The sequence below is a fragment of the Agelaius phoeniceus genome, chromosome 1 (assembly GCF_051311805.1).
Source record: "Agelaius phoeniceus isolate bAgePho1 chromosome 1, bAgePho1.hap1, whole genome shotgun sequence".
Lineage (NCBI taxonomy): Eukaryota > Metazoa > Chordata > Aves > Passeriformes > Icteridae > Agelaius > Agelaius phoeniceus.
In genome coordinates, this window is record NC_135265.1 from 111953611 (window position 1) to 111973284 (window position 19674).

At 39.0% G+C, this 19674-nt stretch overlaps 1 protein-coding gene across 2 annotated transcripts in view; it reads left to right on the plus strand.

Moving 5' to 3' along the window:
• Nucleotides 1–19674, plus strand: part of SPIDR (scaffold protein involved in DNA repair) — a 195886-nt gene that overhangs the window by 71007 nt on the left and 105205 nt on the right. For both annotated transcript variants that reach the window (XR_013184102.1, XM_077185375.1), the window contains exon 8: nucleotides 3439–3658. Coding sequence is in view for 1 of the 2 variants with exons in the window: in XM_077185375.1 (XP_077041490.1) it covers nucleotides 3439–3658 (220 nt within the window). In the remaining variant the exon portion in view is untranslated. The remainder of the gene's footprint in view (nucleotides 1–3438; nucleotides 3659–19674) is intronic.

The window sequence follows — 19674 nt, forward strand, 5'->3', positions numbered from 1 at the left end:
GGTCCTTCAATGAAAGTGTGGTTGATCGCTGGAACAGGCTCCTCATAGCACCAAGCCTCTCATTTCAAGGAACATTTGTTGTATGATTTAGTGTTTGGTCTTCCTGTGAGGAGCAGGGAGTTGGACTTGAGGATCCTTATGGGTCCCTTTCAACTCTAGATCTTCTATGATTCTATAAGAGCTTTGTCAAACCATCCTCAAATTGCTGATTGCTGCTTCATGGAAGATTTCTAAATGCATCCAGGCAGCTGTATGCTCACTCCCAGTGAGTGTGAGAGTGTGTACGTGTCTTTCAGTGGGAGAATAAAGGTTACCTTGAAATAAGTAAACTGAAGTGGCTTTGCAGTTGGCTGAATTAGCTCATTAATTCTTCTAGAAGCTAACCCTGAAGAAATCCATGAGTATTCTGGGCAGTAGAATGGGAAATGAAGAAATTTGCAGTGTAGGAATGGGCACAATTGCAACACATTATTGATTGCACCATTTAAAATGCACACAATTGTAAGGTATTATTCCTTATTTAAGATTACTAGGTATTGCCATGAAACATGCACATGTCTGCTTCTGAATTTCTTGAGCTTTAATTCTGCTTTGTAAATGCAAGTAAGTGAATGATAACTTCAGCAAGCAAGTGGGAATTTATGTAAGTTATCCAAGGGTGAAGGAGAACAATGCAAAACCCTAAAGTGAGCTTTTCACATGGATGAACAAACAAGTAAACTCTGGAAACCGTAGAATTTGCAGTGATCCAGCCTGTCTCCTCACCCACAAATTTGCCCTTCAGTGTGCAGCCATATATGTTTGATTTATTTTTGATTGACATAACAATACAAGAGCCAAATGTATTAAAACCAAAGCTACATTCTGAAATTTGGTGTTTCATCATGTGCCAGCAATCCAAAGTGCTTTTCCATGTTGTTCAAGAGAACACTATCATCAGCAGTAATAATAATTTCAGAGTAATTAAACTAAACTATCTCTGTGCATCTAAATAAACAAATAGATTGTGGTTCTGTAGAATGTGTGTGTGTGCCAAGTGTGAGATTTGGCTACTGGTCGAAATTGAGATGCTTTTAGTGCAGAAGCATTCTGCTTCATTTAGAATCAGCTCCCAGTATTTCCACCAACTTTAGACTTGCAAGAGACTCTAGTGTTGTGGTAGGATATTTTTTACTCCAATGTCTTTTAAAACTTTCATACAGATACAGTTCTTGATTTGCCTAGTATTTTTAACTGTTTTATAGTTAGAGGTATTTAAAAGAAAAATATTATTAGGCTGTCATTCATTGTCTTCAACCTGCTGTATAAAATGAGTAACATATAAGCTGCTGGCCAGTAAGAATTGTCATAGAATTCTTCATATAAGAAATGCTTGGCTCAGAAGTGATGAGCACTCTCTCTCACAAGCTGTCTTTTTAATAAGCTTTTTTTTAATAAGCTGTTGGTGCATTTGAAAATTGAGACTGATTTTATTTTTTGTGACTTGGTTTTTAAAGTGGATGTAAATGCAAATTGTGCTGTATGTCTAGAGGGAAGAGGTAAATGCTTAGTTACTTTAAAGGATGAGAATTTTTGTGGTTAGCAGAATTTGCTTATGCGTGCCAAATGACTTGGGGTTGACAGAGGACCACAACTGCAGCTAGTCAGGCAAAACAGAATTCAAGTGTGAATATTCTAAGCCCTTCCCTTCAGGCATAGAAAACTAGTCAGTGCTCACCCTTGTCAGAATTTTCACATAAGCAAGCATTATCTCAGTATAGTGAGTCTCTGCAGCGGCACTGTGACGTTATGGCTTTCTCTGAGAAGGTGACAGCAGTGAGGAGCAGCAGCAGGCTGCAACCATCTCTCTCTATCAGTCAGTCTCAAAGGACTTGGCAGAAAGGGTTCATTCTCCTACTTCTCAGATCTGGGAAAGGAGGTCAAGCTGTAATGGCTTGGACAGAAGTGGCTTATGTACATTTTGTGTCTGACTGTCTGGTGGAACCCTTTATAGAGCTGGAAAATACCAGTTCAGGGGAAGCAGAATGCTTTGCAGAAGCATGTTGCATGTGATGAAAAATGGGTTCTCATGAAAGTGGTTTTGAGAACAATTTAGTTTTAGATTTCCAAATTGCTTTATTTCAGTTTCAGTATGAAATTTAATAAAAACAGGGACAGAATTTTTTATTTTACTTTTGTATAATTCAACTTTATTGAATAAATTTGAAAGGTTTTGGGGCCCAGTTTCTTTGGTTTGGATTTCTTGAGGGTTGGGTTAATTTTTTTTGAAGTTTCTCATAAACTCAAACTAAAATATTTTGATTTATTTTCCAGAGGAAAAACATTCACAGTTGTGAAATGAGCCTTAAAATAAACAAACAAATAACTAGTACAGCTCTGCTGTTAAGTTCCAGTATCACGTTCACTGTTCCTCCCCTGTTTCTTCTTTGCTGTGGGAAGACAATAATTTATATCAGCTGTTTTTCTTGAGATGTTGTGTTTTTCCCAATGCAACTTATAAATCAAAAAGGGTAGAACTGTGGCTCTGCTGCCCTTGTCCTTTTTCTGCCCCGCTAAATGCTTGCAGCATTCGGCAGGGTAACAGCATTTCTCCTCTCAGTGACCAGAGTGCAGATCTGAGTAAGGCTAGGTGAGAATAAGAATAAATCTTACATTTTCTTACAGCTCAGACCAAGGTCTGTCTGAGCAGCTGCTGCCCTGTGCAGAGTGCAAAGGACCCAGGGGTAATTTCATTTCAGTGCAAAGTTGTTTCTTGTTCAGCAGAGATGAAAGTGCTAAGAATTGATCTGTGTAGATGCTTGTATCTGTTCATGTTGCTTTAAAACAACAGAGCCTTCTGACTACCCTGACTGCCTACTGATAAAATGGATGATCAGTTTTGCAATAATTATTTTTAGGCAGTGCATCTTACTCCTTCTTTCTCCACATTTGTCCCTCAGCATGAATCATCAGCTTTTAGATGCTTTGTATTCTTCTAATTTGGTTCCTGACAGCTGCTGCTTTGAGAAAGGTCGAGGAGGGCAAATACAACTTCACTTTTAACACAGTGTTTGATTATTCTGTTTTTAAATAAATGCATTTTTGCAGTATCTAATTAAAAAGACTGAACAAAGTCAATGAGTTGCAAGATTTAAAAGTTGAGGTGTGGTGGGGGAGGGTTTCTTGTAGGGAGTATCTGAATTCATTGATACTTGGAAGCAGTGCAGGTGGGATTTTTTTCTTTACAATTAATAGTATCTATAGAGAAAACAAAAATTACTGCAAAAGCTTAATGTAGGTCTTTTGATAAGATTGTGTATTCTACTCATACATGGATTTATCATGGTCGGACAGATGTGCAGAGCACAGAGGGATGCACATCTTTAGAGTACCAGAACTTCTTTCTTTCTCCTCATCCAGACTTTGCATTTTTATTTTTAATTTTCACTTTCTTTCCAGATAAATCTGGTGTTTTAATTGTGAGGATCTTGGAAATATTTGAGGAGTGCACGATACAAGTTGCCATCTGCCAGCAGCTGGAAGAGTCTCCTGCTACGCTTTCGCCCGAGGATGCTGTCATCAATGCAGAGGAGCCAGTACTCAAAGTCCTCTTCACAAGAGAGACAGCAGCTCACCTGAAGAGCAGACCACAGGATGTCATCCACATCTATCCCCCATGGTGAGTAAGGAGAAGGGGCCACACTTGCTGTAGCACTGCACAACAAAGTGGAGTCGGTTGAGTGCTGGCTGCACTGCTGTAGGAAAAACCTTGAGGGGTAATGGGAGAACAGGGCATTCTTGTGGTCATCTGTCTCTGGCAGCTTGAGAGACTTTGACAGATACCTTCAAGACAGCTCAGATAACAACTAAATGTGTATCATGATGCCTGTAGTGTTGCTCAGGGCTTCAGTTGTGTTTTCACTTAATATTTTCATGTTTAGAGCACTAGGAAGGCCTGAGCAATGTCTTATCAATGATAAGGCCAATAAAGTGCATACTTTCTGGTAGCAAAGTACTTCAGGAATGCTCATCTGTTGTTGGGAGCACGGATATAATATTTCAGTGGAAAAGTCTCCTTTAACTGTATAGCATTCAGTGTTCAGTTCCCTGAGTTCCTCTTCAGCACAACCCTTTCTGGAATTCTACAAAATGTTTGGTCTATGCTTGTGATTATTTTCTGAGTTAGATTATTTACCTGAATTTCAGGGGTAGCAAAAAATTATGATTTCTAGTAAAGCAGCTGGTTGTTAGTGGCTGTAGGCTGGAAGGACTACTCTTCATAAAAATTTAGGGGAACTTTGAAGTGGGAACATTACTTCTCTCTTCACTGCCCTCCACCCTAAATTATAAAAGAGGAAATACTTTTCTTATGTATTTCAGCATTCATTACCTGAGTTTTAGCCTCCAGCTGCCTCTCGTGTTTGACCATATCCTTTTGCAAAATACTTTTTCCTGTTTTGCAAAGGTCTGTATCTGGTTTTTATCTTCATTGATAGCTGCAAATCTTTTCTGAGTTCCCCAATTTGTAGTCTTTTGCTTCTGAAATGTTTTTAACTCTTTTTGGATGCAATTCAAAAACTAAGGGAAGATATTTTATTTGGGGTTTTTTATGGCTACTGATACAACTATTGATAGTTTAGATGTAAATAGATCGGTAGCCAAGGGAAAATGAAGTTCAATACTAATTAAGTCCTAGTCTGATATGATTCTGATTCACTGCCCTTTTTTTGTTCTCATTTATCTTTTCCTTCACAAACTTTTTTTCATGCTTTACATTTGGTTTTGTTTTCCTGTTTTCTTCTTGTTTCTCTCCTACAAACTTAGTTCCGTTTTTCTCTTCAGGTTTCCTCTGTCGTTTTTAAACCACGAGGTTTTGCATTTATGCAGCTGTATCCTTCTGTGTAGACCTTAACCTACATGAAGATTTTTGTGCCAGAAAAACTCTTTTAAGTAGGGTGTGATTCAACTTTTCTCTTTGTTTCCTTCTTTTTTCTTCTCCTGACCTGTTACTGTAGAATGCTTAGCATGTGTAAGTCTCGGACTGACTGCTGCAGCTCGTTTCATGTCTGCTCTGGGAAGATGTAAATCTGCACTGATCTGATCCTTTCCAGACTACAGACATCTGCAACTGTACTAGTCTACTCTTCTCATTTGTTTAAATTTTAAGATGTTCTGGACACGAAGCTCATTCCTGTATGCGTGTAAGCTGAGATTTCTTTAGGAAGCTTCATAGCTAGCTGTCTGTCTTCCTAGAAACTCTGCCTTTTATTTGCTTTTTTAAAAATATATATATATCTTTAGTAGGACGTGCTTTTCATGTAGGAAAAAGTTTATTTCATGAAACCGTAATGTTTGCACAGAGGATACATCTGCATTGTCACGGTTGCTTTCCTTACCTATATGTCTCTCAAAGCACTTCATAAATACATCAGTTAATTGTAGAAAAACTGCATTAAACCTCGTCTCTAGTCCTATTTTCTCTCTTTTTGAAATTATCTTAATGTCAGTTGTCTGTTTACTCAACCAACTTCAAAAAAAGTTGGGCTGGATACTGTTAAAATACTGGAGGCAGGGAGGGGAGAGAATGAGGGATGTTTTTGTTTTAAATTATAATTTGGCACTTTTAGTTTACATTAATTGAAAATTGGACTTGTATACTTAGTGGAAGTTTCCTCTATCACAGTTCCAAGCTTCTATTCTCTTAAACTCTTACTTGAGAACTCTGAATGCTGAAGTCTAGTTCTTGTTACTCTGCATTGAATTTGTACTTCTGTTAAAAACAAATGCTGTTTCTGTTAGAACGCTTGTCTGTCAATTCAAATGTGTGACTAGTGAAAAAACAAATTAACTAAATCTAATCCTGACATGGTGAAATAAGCATATTTATGTATCTTATTAACATCTTATGTATCTTATTAAAATCAGTCAGAAGCAAAAAAGACCAAAAAAAAAGTAGATGCAAGGGGAGGCAATCCTTGAACCACCTGTGTGGTTTTGGGATACATAATACACTGCATATTGTTGTCTTGTATTTTGAGATAGTTGTATGGCAGGACAGAGTGGGATGAGATGGGGTGTTTTGTAAGTGGCCTACTTCTGGTGCTGTTGTGTCCTGAGAGCAAAATTTCCCATTACCTTTAAAATAAAATTCCAGAATTACATTCTGACTTTGCTTTTTGCCCTCTGACCAGGCGACCAAGTAAGATGTAGACACACAGGCTACTGGCTCCTGGAGGTGATTATTCATGTCAAAAATTGAACACTTAATTTTGGAGCCTTTGTAAAATTAGACTTTGCTTTTGTAACTGTACTTGTATGTGCTGTGAACTCAATGCATAACCTGGTATGTGAAACATCTCCAGCAGTAGACTTGCATTAAGTACTTCAGGAAGCAGTGTTTAGAGAAGTGCTGATATGCTTGTTGGTATCTGTTTGCATGCAGAATCCCATGAAACTTCAGCACTGCAGTATAAGCAATTTAATTTCAAAAATAAAATATTGACAGGGGGCTGGTTGTAAGAATCTTACCACCAGACCATTGCTCATGAGAATGGTCCCACTGGATTTCAGAGGAGCTTTGTATCAGGGCAAGAATTACCAGGACTGAACCCAGATTTCTTTGTAACTAGATATTAATTTCTTTGGGTCTAATATCTTAAGGTACATATTTACAATCTTGAAAGCAGGGGATTTGATGTGAGAATTGTCACTTGCTATAGGGAAAGCAACCCCCACAAACTGATAAAAGCTTTCAAACCAGCATGTGTGGTGCAGGACAGAGCTCAGCTGCCTGGCCACTGAGACATCTGACAGGAGCCTGCTCTGATCTTGTGGCTATGTGGAAGTATTATTGCACTGTTGTATCTAAATAAGGCCTATTAGCTTGGACACATCACATGAAAATGATTGTGTGTTTTGGGCTGGAGCTGGTTTCTGTCTGGCCAGTCGGGAACAAAACAGGCAAAAGAACTCAGCCCTGCCTGCCTCTGCCTGTGTAGGCTTGCCTTTAGTTTTCTTTGCAGTACCTGAGCAACTTCTTGGATTGAGATTTTAAATGAACACCTCATAATTTTTCACAAACTAAATCTGAATCATTAAGTGTTTTTAACACCTGGAAAAGAAAAAAGTTTATTACTGAGTTTAATTAAATTGATTTCTAAGTCTTTATTCACTTTGCAGAAATACATATCCAGCACAAAGTAAAGATTGCCTGCAAAGACATGAGAGAGTGGAAACAAAGGCTTCCACTCTTCCACTGTGGTGATTTTATGTCTTCAACTTACCTGGGTTTTTTTTCCGTTTGTTTCATTGTAAAAATTATAGAAATAATTTACCATACCTGACAGAAAGTAATGAGAGTTGGTATTTTTAGCGATTCCAGGATTCATTTGACTGCTGATGCTGCAAGGCTTGGGGATGGACTGTTTGCCTTAGATACTCCTGTTTTCTGCTCATAGATATGCCTACTAGTTAATATTCAAGATAAACTGACCTGAAGGAAATGGTGTGATTAGAATTCTTTCCCTTGCCAGTAAGTTTAACAACTTTGAAATGTTTTTCATGTATTTCTGAAGTAAAACTACTAGAAGTATGTGATATTAATAGAGTTCTTGGCAATAGCAGTATAAACCACAGATCAAGTTTGATTTGGACAGGCTCAGAGGTCGATCCATACCTATTAAATCTGAAAGTCTGGTATGAAGCCTCTAGTTCAGGAGGTTCATGTGGTGGTAGTTACTGGGGGCAGGGGCAGTATGAAGGGGACATAACCACTCTGTTCTGTTCTTACACTGCCTGAAAACTCTGCAAAAAACAAGATCCTTGGCTGGATAGCCATTATTCCCCATGCAACTTTTCTGAGACAGTTTATTTTAGGAACTTGGTATGGCAAGTACATAAAACACTTAAATCTGTGACATCAACAAGCAACTTCAAAGTTGTTCTTTAGTTTCTCTTAACCTGTGAAACCACGGGGAGTCATAATTACTCAACTTTGAGTGTTCCAGTGCCTGGAGAAAGTGTTTAATGTGGACTTCTCATTTCTGTTTGCATAACGCTAAATTCAGTCTCTCCTCAGCGAAGGAGTTTTAAAAGACTTTGAATTATTTACTGCCAAGAAGAACGACTCATACAAACATTACTAAAGATCAGCTGATGTACAGGGATGAAATCTTGTATCTTAAGTCCCTTAATGCAGGCCAATGGTGGAAGTTGCTGTAGAAATGTGCAGGCAAGCTCTGAAGAAATTTATGTGCAAGAAGCAATCTGGTTTTGTGGATTCAGGTAGTATTCTACTTGAGAATTATCCTGGGCATGCTGTGGGCTGTGTTGTTGACTCAACAACAGCATTTATGATAAATGAGTATGTTACTGTGATTTTTGCATTGTCTTACCTAACACTGTCTTACGTCATCTGGGTGAGAAACAACAGGAGCAACACAGGGAGCTCACATGAAATAGGTGTTTTGAGCTAGCATGGCTCATGTTAAAGAGCATTTGGCTTCCATTTGATGAAATTTTATTTTTTTTAATCACTGTTGCTTTCATCAAGCAAGGGAAGCATTTAAGAACATTTACAGAGTACCTATCACTAGAAAGATCATGTGAAAGCAGGATCTAGGCTTCACATGTTAGTGAAATGCAGAAATTATCTCCTGCTGCTCTGTAAAGAAAGCATCTCTATCCTTCTAAATTTTCTCAAATTAAGGAAAGACATGTATAGAACACCTTTCACATACATTCAGTTTCTCTGGTTATTCCACAGAGAGGCAGCTTCTTTGAATGCTTGATAGATCAGTTTTGTCCAACTGATCAATGTTCACCATCTTCCTCTCATGAAATCTGGGCACTTTATATATATGCATATAAATATTCAAACAGATGGAAAAGGGGGAGGGGGGAGATCACCAGTCAGATCCCCCTCACTGGAAAGATGTTGGCTCTGCCTTAACATCTTCAAAGAAAGAATGTAACAATGGCAGAGTGGGAGAACCTGATAAGAGGGATGAGGCTCACTCAGAAGATAAAATTCTACAAAACTTCAGAGCTGTAAAGCCAGTGTGGGCACTATTTCTAAAGTACATATGGGAATGGCCTTGGAGCCAAAGATCAGATCATATCATCTGCTTGGAATTGCTTCTCAGAGATCATGCAGTGGTGAAAATTGAAGTTCCTTTCAGAAGCAGCTGAAGCAGCAGCAGGTTTTTTGCAAGAATTCACTTTTTGTTTTGCTAAGGTATACTTTTCCTAGTGCAATCACTTCAGAAGAGGTGTTTTGTTTTTTGAGAACAAAAATACACATACTTTCTATGAACTGAAAGCAGTCCCTAGCAAGCTTTTAATAGAATTTCTTCAGTGTTTCTTTTGCTTGTCTTTTCTTGACAGAATAGACCTTAGGATTTTTCTCCTTTTTTCTTTTAAAAAAAATATTTTTCTTTTTTCCATCCTCTCATGGAAAGGGCGAAAATTTTATCTGTATAGCTGCTCAGGTATATGCTATTTGATATCTCTAGAAGTGAAGAGATGAAGCAATTAATATTATATGAGTTTGTTTACTTTGCATGTAGAAAATCAAAACAACTCAATTTCTTAGTAATCTAATCAATGAAAAGTGGTGTTCCTTCATAGGTGGATGACAAAATTGGAAAAATGCAGAATTGCACAGCTTTGATTCCAAGAGGAGAAAAAGTCATTGATGTAATTTCTGTGATCTGCCACAACCACCTGAAGCAACAGATATATGTGGTATTTCGGATGTGGACTATGTCTAATAAACACAGTAACATGATCACATTTTTACAGGGAGACTGACATGCTTATTTTTACAAGTGTGGCATGGATAGACACATTATACAAATGCCACATAGAAAATATAAGTACCCTGAAAAACAAAGATGAAAAACCTGCTCTCTATAAAAGAGGTTTCCATGGAGAAAAGAATGGAAACACAGGAGGACAGGATCCTCAAGATAGTAGATACAGAGTTGTGTAGAAGATTGAAACTGGATTTTTAAACACGACTGCCTGTCTCTGGATTAATAGCTGATGGTATCTTGCCATGCTGAAAAAGGGGAATTTCCACTGCATTGTACCAGTGACGCGCGGGGGTTTGTTGATCCATTTGTTTGCTTTCGGCCAAATCAGAGGGGTCAGAAGCGAGCGGTGTGTTTGCAAAGCAGCAGCTTGGCTTTCAGATCAAGGTTGAAATGTGTTGCTGCTGCCACAGAAGCCTCCATCAGGGTAGAATACCTCTGGCCTCCCTGACCAGATGTGTGTCTGAACTGGGCACATCCAGTCAGGCGTTGTGCTCCTGCCTCACACCCCTGCAGCAGAGCTCACCCAAAAGGAGAGCACTGCATGTTGTTCTCTGGAGGGAGTCTCCACCAGGATGACTTTTTCCAACATAGGCTTGTAAGAATAAAGGAGCTGTAGAAAAGAGGCAGGGGATGTGAACAGCCTGGTTTATGCATGGGGTGTGTTTTTCTACATTTTTCCTAAATAATAGATATTGTCCAACTTAGATCCTACTGGAATAACTGTGGTGTCCAGTTAATGGGAAAAATCTGAATCACCTCACTGTGGTGCTTCCATGTTGAGGAATTAGCATACATCTGAGTCCACAGCTTTTAGCAACAGAATAGGAAAATTGTTTTTAAACATCCATTTCTTACAGTCAGTGATGTTGTTTATGTCTGAAAAATTACTGGAAAAAATATTCAGTGAGAATGCAAATGTCTTCTCCTAATATTCATGAAATAATCTTATCCTGAAAAATCTAATAAAGTTTTGTTTTGTTTTGTTTTTTAATGAAAGGTCTGTACTTGAAACTTTCCAGCTTTTATAAGTGAGGAAATTCCAAGCATTTTGTAGTGACAGATACTGTTAGTGGGTAGTTGTCCACTGACGTCAAAAACCAGAGGATGGTGAACAGCTTTGTTCAAGTCAACGAAAAATGTACGGTCTTGGATAAACTCTGTGTTAGCAACGGAGCTATCATTGATATACGAGCAGCTTCACATGAGTTCCCATGTGTATTCAATCCAATGCTAAATTCCAGATCTAGTTTAATGAGCAACTGGTGGAGCCAAGACCTGGCACTGCAGTCTGCTTTATCCAGTCATGAAGGAAAAACAAGCTAAATAAGTTCAGATGAACAAGTTCAGAATTACTGCAAGGTTATTAAAAAGTTGTGATTTGTATTCCTCTGCTAATGTTTATGACTAACAGATTTGGGACGTGTAAAACAATACTTAATTTGTAAAAAGACTATGTGCCAAAATTCCTTTGGTAGTTTAACCACTGAAGAGCAAGTTTTAACTTTGTGAATGGGTTTCTTTGAATGTTCAAGATTATCAGTAATCAGCTAATTTTTTTTTTTAATTTAAAATTTGAAAATTTATGGGTGTTGCTTGTTGGATTGCTGTTTAGCACTTTCACTTTATGTAATAAAATGTATTTACATAGCTCACTGTGGAGAGGCAGTTTTCAAGACAAGTGCCATTGTCTTTATTTATCAGGTGTGATTTGCTACTATAATGGTAGATATGTATTTGGAGAATGATTTTTCCATGCAGTTCTGTGTGCAATTAGGTTGGGGTTTGAATAAGCTGGATATTTTCTGGATATATGCTGGATTTTCATGCTAAGGATGCTTTTGTCCTTGGGCAATTTTGCGTGGGCAAAGAGATGGATAAAGCGTGAGTTTGCCAAATTATCCTGTGTGGTCATTCCCTACAATATCAAGGTATGCTTTGTCAGATTCCTCCTCCTGAATGTCATATTTAAGTGTAGGTAAGCAACAGTTAATTACTGTAGTCCTAGCAGAAATAGTAATTAAAGCCCCAAGTATTTCAAAAGGGGAATGTGGCTTTCAGATATTTGAAAGATTTGGAATGTTGCTACCCAAAATACAGTATTTAAAAAATCTCAGCTCTCCTGGGGGGCAGGAGCATGGGAGGGCAAGGGGGAGAACAAATTTTACTGTTATTTCTACCAGGCAGATTACTTCTCTTTCAGTAAAAGCTAGTGGGAAAAATACCTGTAGTTTTATGTATTATTGGCAGAAGAATGTGCTTTGGTATATGAAACAGTTCAGCTGTGAAACATTCAGTGTAGCCTTTTGTGTGTTTGATGAAGCTTCTCTTCCTACCAGTCTTCCAAGTCAACATTCACTGTGTAGATTGCAATGTATTGCTTCTCCCTGACTGGTGGGCTTCTTTGATAGTGTCCTGAGATGTCCTGAAAAAGTTACTGCCCCAGTACAGCCTTCTGGAACACCAAATTCCTCCAATCAGAAGTTTCAGAACATGTTTCAGAACAATATTTAGAGCATTAGAAGTCCTGTACAACCACTAATTTTACCTTTGGGGATTTGTGTGTGGAAAGCCAAATCACTGATGTGGCGCCAAAAAAAAAAAAATCATTACTTGGCAGTATGTGGGAAGGGGGGTGGTTGTGTGTATGGGGGTTTTTCGTTTGTTTTGGTGGTTTTTTTCTTCTTTCTTTAACCTCTTTGGACTTCTGAAACATTACCCGTTTTCTCTCTTCTTGGTAAAAGAGTTAAAGAAAGAGTTAAAAATAAAGAAGCCTAGTGAACATTTCTGTGGATGTTTTTTGTTTTGATGGTTATCTTCCCTTTTTCTAAGTCTTGTATTTATTTTTTTTTCCTGTAAGCAGCACATGTTTGCTGTTCAGCAGATCACAATAATGCACTTCTGCATGGTCTTCCTGGCAGTGATTGTCCATAGTCAGTCCAAGGTCCTTGGCTGTGATAAAAAGCAGGACTGTGTGTCCACCTTGACTCTGCTGTTAGTGCAAACCCAAGCAGGTCTGTTAGTGCAAACCCAAGTCTGTCAGCATCTCCAGCTAATCCCTTGTTGTGTGAACTGGGGCTATGAAGAAATATCCTGAGATACTCTGAGGTATTGTTGGGACAGACACTGAGGATCATAACTACTCCCAAAAAAACCTGGCAGAATATTTACAGTGCTGCATGCACACACTGAAAGCACCAAACTTGAGAACACTTAAGATTCAGTATAAAACCATAAATTACATTGATTTTATTTGTGTTTTCATCTGTCTTCCCAGCATGGCACAGCATGTCTGTCTGTTGCGTTTCCCAAAACCAAGTTTCTCCTCCAAGCTGAGGTTCATTTTTGAGAAACATGAGCAATGCAACTCTGTGAGATTTGTACATGGCATTTGTGCATTACTGCTTGTCTTCTGGTTCACTGAGCTTGTCATAAATATTAATTTTATATGGCTGGTAGTTTTTTATGCATTGTGAATGTACAGATTGAGGAAGAGATAAATTTTATTGATATGGGCTGTCATGGATTTTACAGGGTTTATATGCTTGAAGGAGCTCACATTTACAGTATATATGTATAATAATCATTCTTTAAATTATTTTGAAGACATTTGAATGAAAATACATTTTATACAATATAGGATTGTTTTTATGTTATTCCCAAATATTTCTTACCTTCCATCTCTCACATAAAACCAAATAAGTTGCCCAGTATTTTCTTTGGCTTTTTGCAGCCTCCTGTGGTTTGCAGCTTGAGAAGTTCTGCATGAGGTGATTGTCTAATTTTGCTGGGAGATATTTGACCCTAGGAGTTTGCTTTTGAATCTTGCTGTATAGCAGAGACCTGTTTTCTAGCTATACTTAAAAGCAAACCCATTCTAAAAACAAACTTCAACATGATCAGCTTCTAGAATAGTCCTCCTAAATCTTGAGAATTGCCTTTGTTGTAGGTCACTGCAGATACAACTTCAATTTCTTGATTTTTGAGGACTGATGCTTACCTAGGAAGGAATGGAATCCTATTAGGTTTACTGGTTACCCTGAAACTGAAACACAGCTGGAGGAGAAAACAAGGGGGAGAAGTTATTTCCACAACCCAAATATAAATTACACCTTTTTTGGAGGGGGAGTGAGCAACTTTTATGTCTATTTATATTTAGATTAGACTGCATATGAAAGTATTATTTTCCTGTGTGTTCCAGTTAATTGGTTGGGATTCTTTACCTTTGATCATGAATCTTGTTCTTTGGCAAAGCCTTACATATTGAAGACTGCCTTTCTACAAGAGCTCTGAGATTTGGAAATATGTATAGTCTTGCATGCAAAGCCCTTCTCTACTTATTAAACTCTGAACACACATTTTCTAAATTAGTGTAGGTATTGCTTGGGTTGCCATGTTGATTTTTTTGAAGCTTTTCTTGGAAAGTACTTATCGCACGTTAACAGCTCCATTGGTGTATTTTGGCTATGTTTAAGTAAAGCCATTTTCCATTCAGAATGTGCACTAAATGTATTGGTTAATATATTTGATTTGTTATTAGTTGTGTTTTAACTGCTGTCTTAATGCTACTGTTTTATTAACTATACATGAACTGTGGATGATTTGGAGGAAAATGCTTCGCTGCAAGCTAGCAAGACAAAATACAGCCTTTTAACATATAACCTCATCAGAGGTTCAAGCTTATATAAAATGCATATATTGACATTACAAGTGTGTAGAAGCCAGGGTAGTTCATCCATGTGCTTTATTGCCCCTTTCACTGACACTGGGCACGACAGCAGTCCAGTGCATGAGGGCCGGAGTCTGGAATGAGATGCCCTCAGGTCCGGCCATGGAGACAGCGACATTTGCCTCCCTTTAACTTCTGCTTTGACTTTCCCCAGTCTCCTCAGCTGTTTTGGAAGTGACACGAGCAGCCAGGCTGGCTCTGCATTCACTGGGATGTACTGTACGTGTGGTGCAGAGCGCGTTCCCTCTGTCGCGTTTCCCACCCGTGCGTGCGCTCGGCTGGACCGCGCCACTTCTGGGGGCTGTGCTGCGCTCCGCATCGATTCAATCGCAGGCTTCGAAAATAAACTGTTCTGAGTTATCGGGGTGGCTACAAAGGGCAGCGGTGGGGAAGCACCTTCCTGAACAGCATCTCCACGGCGCTTCCCGGAGCGGTGGGATGCTGCCCGAGCCCCCCGGGCGCGGGTCCGTGCTCTTCCCGGCGGCTGCGGAAGGTGGCAATGTTGTCAGCAGGAGCCCAGGAAAAGCTGATCTCACCGAGACAGCGGCAGCGCGTATTTGTCTACAGCTTTCTCTGGCGTCAAAGCTCCACATCCGTGAAATAGGAGCCTGCAGCAGGGATATTTGCTCGGGTTTGTGCGCCATCGCTTCTGCACAACTTGTAATAACTCGGTGCGCTCTCCTTGCTGGATGTGGGGATGCGCCGGAGGCGAGCACCGCGCTGCTCGCACAGCTCTGCTGCCCGCAAGGCTTCTCCGCGCCGGCTGCCTCTGAACTTGCAGACCGACACCCATCCTCCACCCGGGAGAGCGAAACTGAGCTCTTTAAGTGAAGTTTCATTTCTGCAAAACACTTGTAAATGTTTCTGAAACACGGTGTCGTTTTCTGCCCACTCCCCCGGGATGTTTACAAACTTTGCTTTGAATTGAGCTTACCAGGGGAGAAACAGAGAACTTCCCTGCATGTCGCAGTCGCGTTAAGAGCAAACCTCCTGACTATGACAGGCTTTTAACCTGCTGAAAGCCTAACAGACCTGTTCCAGGCTTTGGTGGGGATTCTATTTTCTCTTCTCCTTCTCTTCTCCTTCTCTTCTCTTCTCTTCTCTTCTCTTCTCTTCTCTTCTCTTCTCTTCTCTTCTCTTCCTCAGTGAATCTTTTTAACTTCTTCATATTATTCCCTCAAAGACTTTTGTGTCTTGTGATTTTTAACATTTTTCCTGACTAATGCTGATTCTTGACACTCGAGGGAAAATATGAGAAACTTATTGGTTACGTTATCCCATTCCTTTCCTCCTGACTGTCTTGATGCTGCACTGGTAAATAGAGCATTGATTTTAAACTATCATGGAACTTTTCAACATATTTAATTACTGGGTTCACCTCTCATTCTGTGTTCCTCACCTTCCTTTCTGACAAGATGTAATAGATTTAAACCATTTAGGAGGTCAAATAGGGGGAAAAAATTAAATATCCTTGACATACTTTACCATAAGCAGAGAGTACATGGGCTGATATTACCTTGTATTCCCCCACCATATTACCTTGTATTCCCCCACCTTCCTCCTTAACTTTATTTGCAACACAGATGGCAATTTTTGTTTGATTTAGAGTCTAGTTACTTGTTTTTCATAAGACAGGAAAGCAGAGTTAAGGTAACTAACATTCTACAACTTCCAAGACGGTGAACTTGTGTGTGTGTGTGTGTGTGTGTGTGTATCTCCTTCCTGACTCATGTGTTGGACATGCTCCTCCCTGCATTAAATAGACGCTGAAGGTTTCTAGAATTGCTTTGGTCTCTGTTAAGCCAAGATTGTTTGCTGGGTACCAAAATCTGTTGCTGTATGGATACTCTGCCTACCACCGCTCCTCACTGTATTGTACAAATGGCCCAGCAGTTGTCCAGGAGAACCATGGGTAATGACTCCTTAGTTGTGAAAAAAAAAAGTAAAGGAAGACTTTCAGAAACTAGTTGGGATTTTGAGCAGTTAGTCTGGCAGAAACTGCTATATTCTGTCTCTCCAAATCAAAAGACAAGCCAGCAAAAGCTTTTGGTTATGCTGTGCTATGTGGGAGAATTTTCCATTTCAAAATTGAAACTGGAAAAAATAATCTCCAACTCCAAACAGGATAATTTAAGATGTGGTGGGTTGTTACCACTGTAATTTTTGTAATTATTTCTTTTTGTAGTAATAGTCTTATTACTTTAAGAAGAAAGTGAAATATTTCACCTTGGGACTTTCTTTAAACACTGCTGAGTAATGCAGTCTCACACTGTTGCAATAATAATTTGGCTGAGGAAAAGGCTTCGTGGTCGTAAAATTTTGATGTTAAAGGAAATAGATGCTACACAAAATATAAAGCATGGAAATAAACACATTCAGAATTTTGTTTTCTCTTTTCAAACCAAAGGAAAAGAAAATACTTCCCTGTGATTTCAGAGTGTTGTTAACAAGCCCTCACAGCTATTAGGAGCCTAAAATGGTAAACAGCTTAGTAACAAAATTATATTAATAAACCTAACATCAAAATTACTCTACAAAGTTATGTACATATGGTTTACTTTACACAACAAAAGAAGTTTTCTGAAGTCCATTTGCCTAAAACAAAGGTTTTAATGGGACAGTGTAGTGATTTGACCTCATCTCTGCTTTTCCTTTTTTTGAATGTAAATATGAATGCCAAGACAATTAACTGGGTAATTTACCCAGGCAGACAGAGCTGAAGTTCTGTAGGTAGGCCCTGCTTTAAGGGCAGGTTGGGTGCTGTCTCCTGCTCAAGTGCATATCGACCTTCAAAGCGTCTCAGCGCTAGGGGTAGCTCACCCTCAGGAAGTTTAGTTTAGATAAGCATCTGAATTTTTTTGGGTATCAAAATCTGGAATGTAGCAGGAAAATCTGATGAGCACGGGCTCCCATATCTGAGTCAGCAAGGGGGCTGGATCCACTCCTGGTGTTCAGCACTTCCACTTCCAGGCCCAGCCAGAAGCAGAAAACAGAGATGCATGAGAAGAAAAATCAGGGAGAAGAGCAGGGAGCACACCTCAAAAAAAGTATGAGCAGGCTTCAAAACAGAGTTTGTGTAGGTTGTGTGTGAAGGTGAGGAGCTGTGAAGAAAGTCACAGTTTCTCCCAGTGCGGCCTTCCAAAACCTCAGGGTGAGTTTGGTTCTCAGGAGGCTCTTGGCTTAGCCCTCTGTAGGCAGGGCTGTGCATCATTAGCACCTGGAGTCTGGGCTGTTTCACTTGCCAGATGTACAAGTGAACCTGTGAAATTAAGGGTTTTTTTCCCCCTGCTTCTGATGCTTTGCAGTTAGCAGTATTTCAGGTGTCACAGGGCACAATGATATCAACTGACATTTTAGACTTGGAGAAAAAACTATCACTTGAATGGATAGTTCTTGCTGGCGATGTAAGCAAGAAAGATGGAAAAGGAACCAGGAAAAGAGAGTTGATGTATTTTTCTTAGTGATCTCTGGATATCACTCAATTTTCTGATCTTTTTTTCCTCTGCACCCATTGTTTTCTAAGCCTTGTTACTGATGAATTAAACCCTTTTCTGTAACTTAGAGAGTGACTTCTGTCTCTAGAACTCAAGTGAACTGCTGTGGTTTTGCCACAGCAAATATCTGTCACTTTATGTAGGTTTTTTGCTGAAAACAAATGTTTAAAGTATTTGTAGTCTTCTGAGGCTGAATTTCCAATCTAGTGTCCATTTCATCTGCAGAGATCAGAGCACTTGCCAGATTTTGACAGGAGAAAGTTGGCCATGACTGAATAGCAATGCACGCCTGGAATATGGCTGGTGAATCACAGGTTCCTGAAGCAGCCTCCTGAAAACACACCTGAAGTTTAATTCTGTGTACCATGCATAGAAGGAAGTTCTTGCTGTGACTTCATTCATGCTTTTGGCATCCCAATGTTATTTCAGGTGATAAAAGAATAATAGAACGAATAAGCAGCTGAAACACAAGAGAAAAGAGTGAATTTAATCTTTAGGGAAGGTGAGAACACACCCCAGTTCTCATCACTTCTGTATGCCATGCATGTTCTAATCTCCATCCAAACTTCAATGCTAGGGATTAAATTGTCAATCATTTTTAAAAGTTCATCTTTCAGAAATTCTAAAGTCTACTTTTCGGAAGTGACCTGGTATTGATTTGCATGTATTTACATTTTGGTGAGATAAAATTTAAAAAAAAAATTGTGAGAAAAAAAGGGACATTTTTAAAATCCCTAAATCCCTATTTACCTGAAAAAAACTCTGTGTACATCTAGCTTTACATGTAGTAAAAAAAATACAAATAAAATAAACTAGAAATAGAAAATGGAGAAAATTGTCAAGCGCTGTAAAGTGTATAGTATTCTTCACAGGTTACAGGCCACCTTAGCTTGGCTTAATTTCAGAAGGTACTAAGGACATATTTCACTTTCTTTGCTATTAAGCTTAGGAAATTGACCAATTCTACTAAGCCACTACTTTTTTTTAGGTAATATAATATTTTTGTTACATTTCTTCTTACTTCTGTTTCTTAGTGAAGGAAATATCTTATACTTTTTTCTCACTTTGTTGCAAAATACCAAAAAAAGGGTATTATTTTTAATAGTCATGTATACTGATGGCTGGCTATTGACATCAGTGAACTTCAGTTAAAATTTTTAGGTGTATATATTAAAGTACAGATCACTGTTTTATTCAGCTGGCTGATGATAGGGCCCTTTTTCAGGGCCCTATTAAGTTTTATGACATAAAATTAATGGGTGTCATTGCCAACTTCCTGAACAATACCAATTTGTCACTGGAATACTCATGACCTCTGGAGAAGAGCGCAAAAAGAGGTGGTTTTGGGTTTTCTAGCTGGTCAGATGTGGACAGCTGGTATAGCAAAGGCAAGAACACTAGGAGGATGTTCTTACCAGGAAAGCAGTGTGTTTACTTAGCCTGTGGTTCTTCAGAGAGCAGGTTTCCCTAAAAAAGTTGTGGGTGGCCTGAGGTTGGTCAGAGGGCAGACACTTGTTTGACCTTTTGGTAACAAGTCCTTACACTAGAAGAAAACCCAAACATATTTTTATTTCTTAAATTGCCACAAATGGAGCAAGAAGCTGAGGAACTGGGACTGAGAGATGGCCTGCAAGTTTTGGACTCATCTGGATCTTCATGT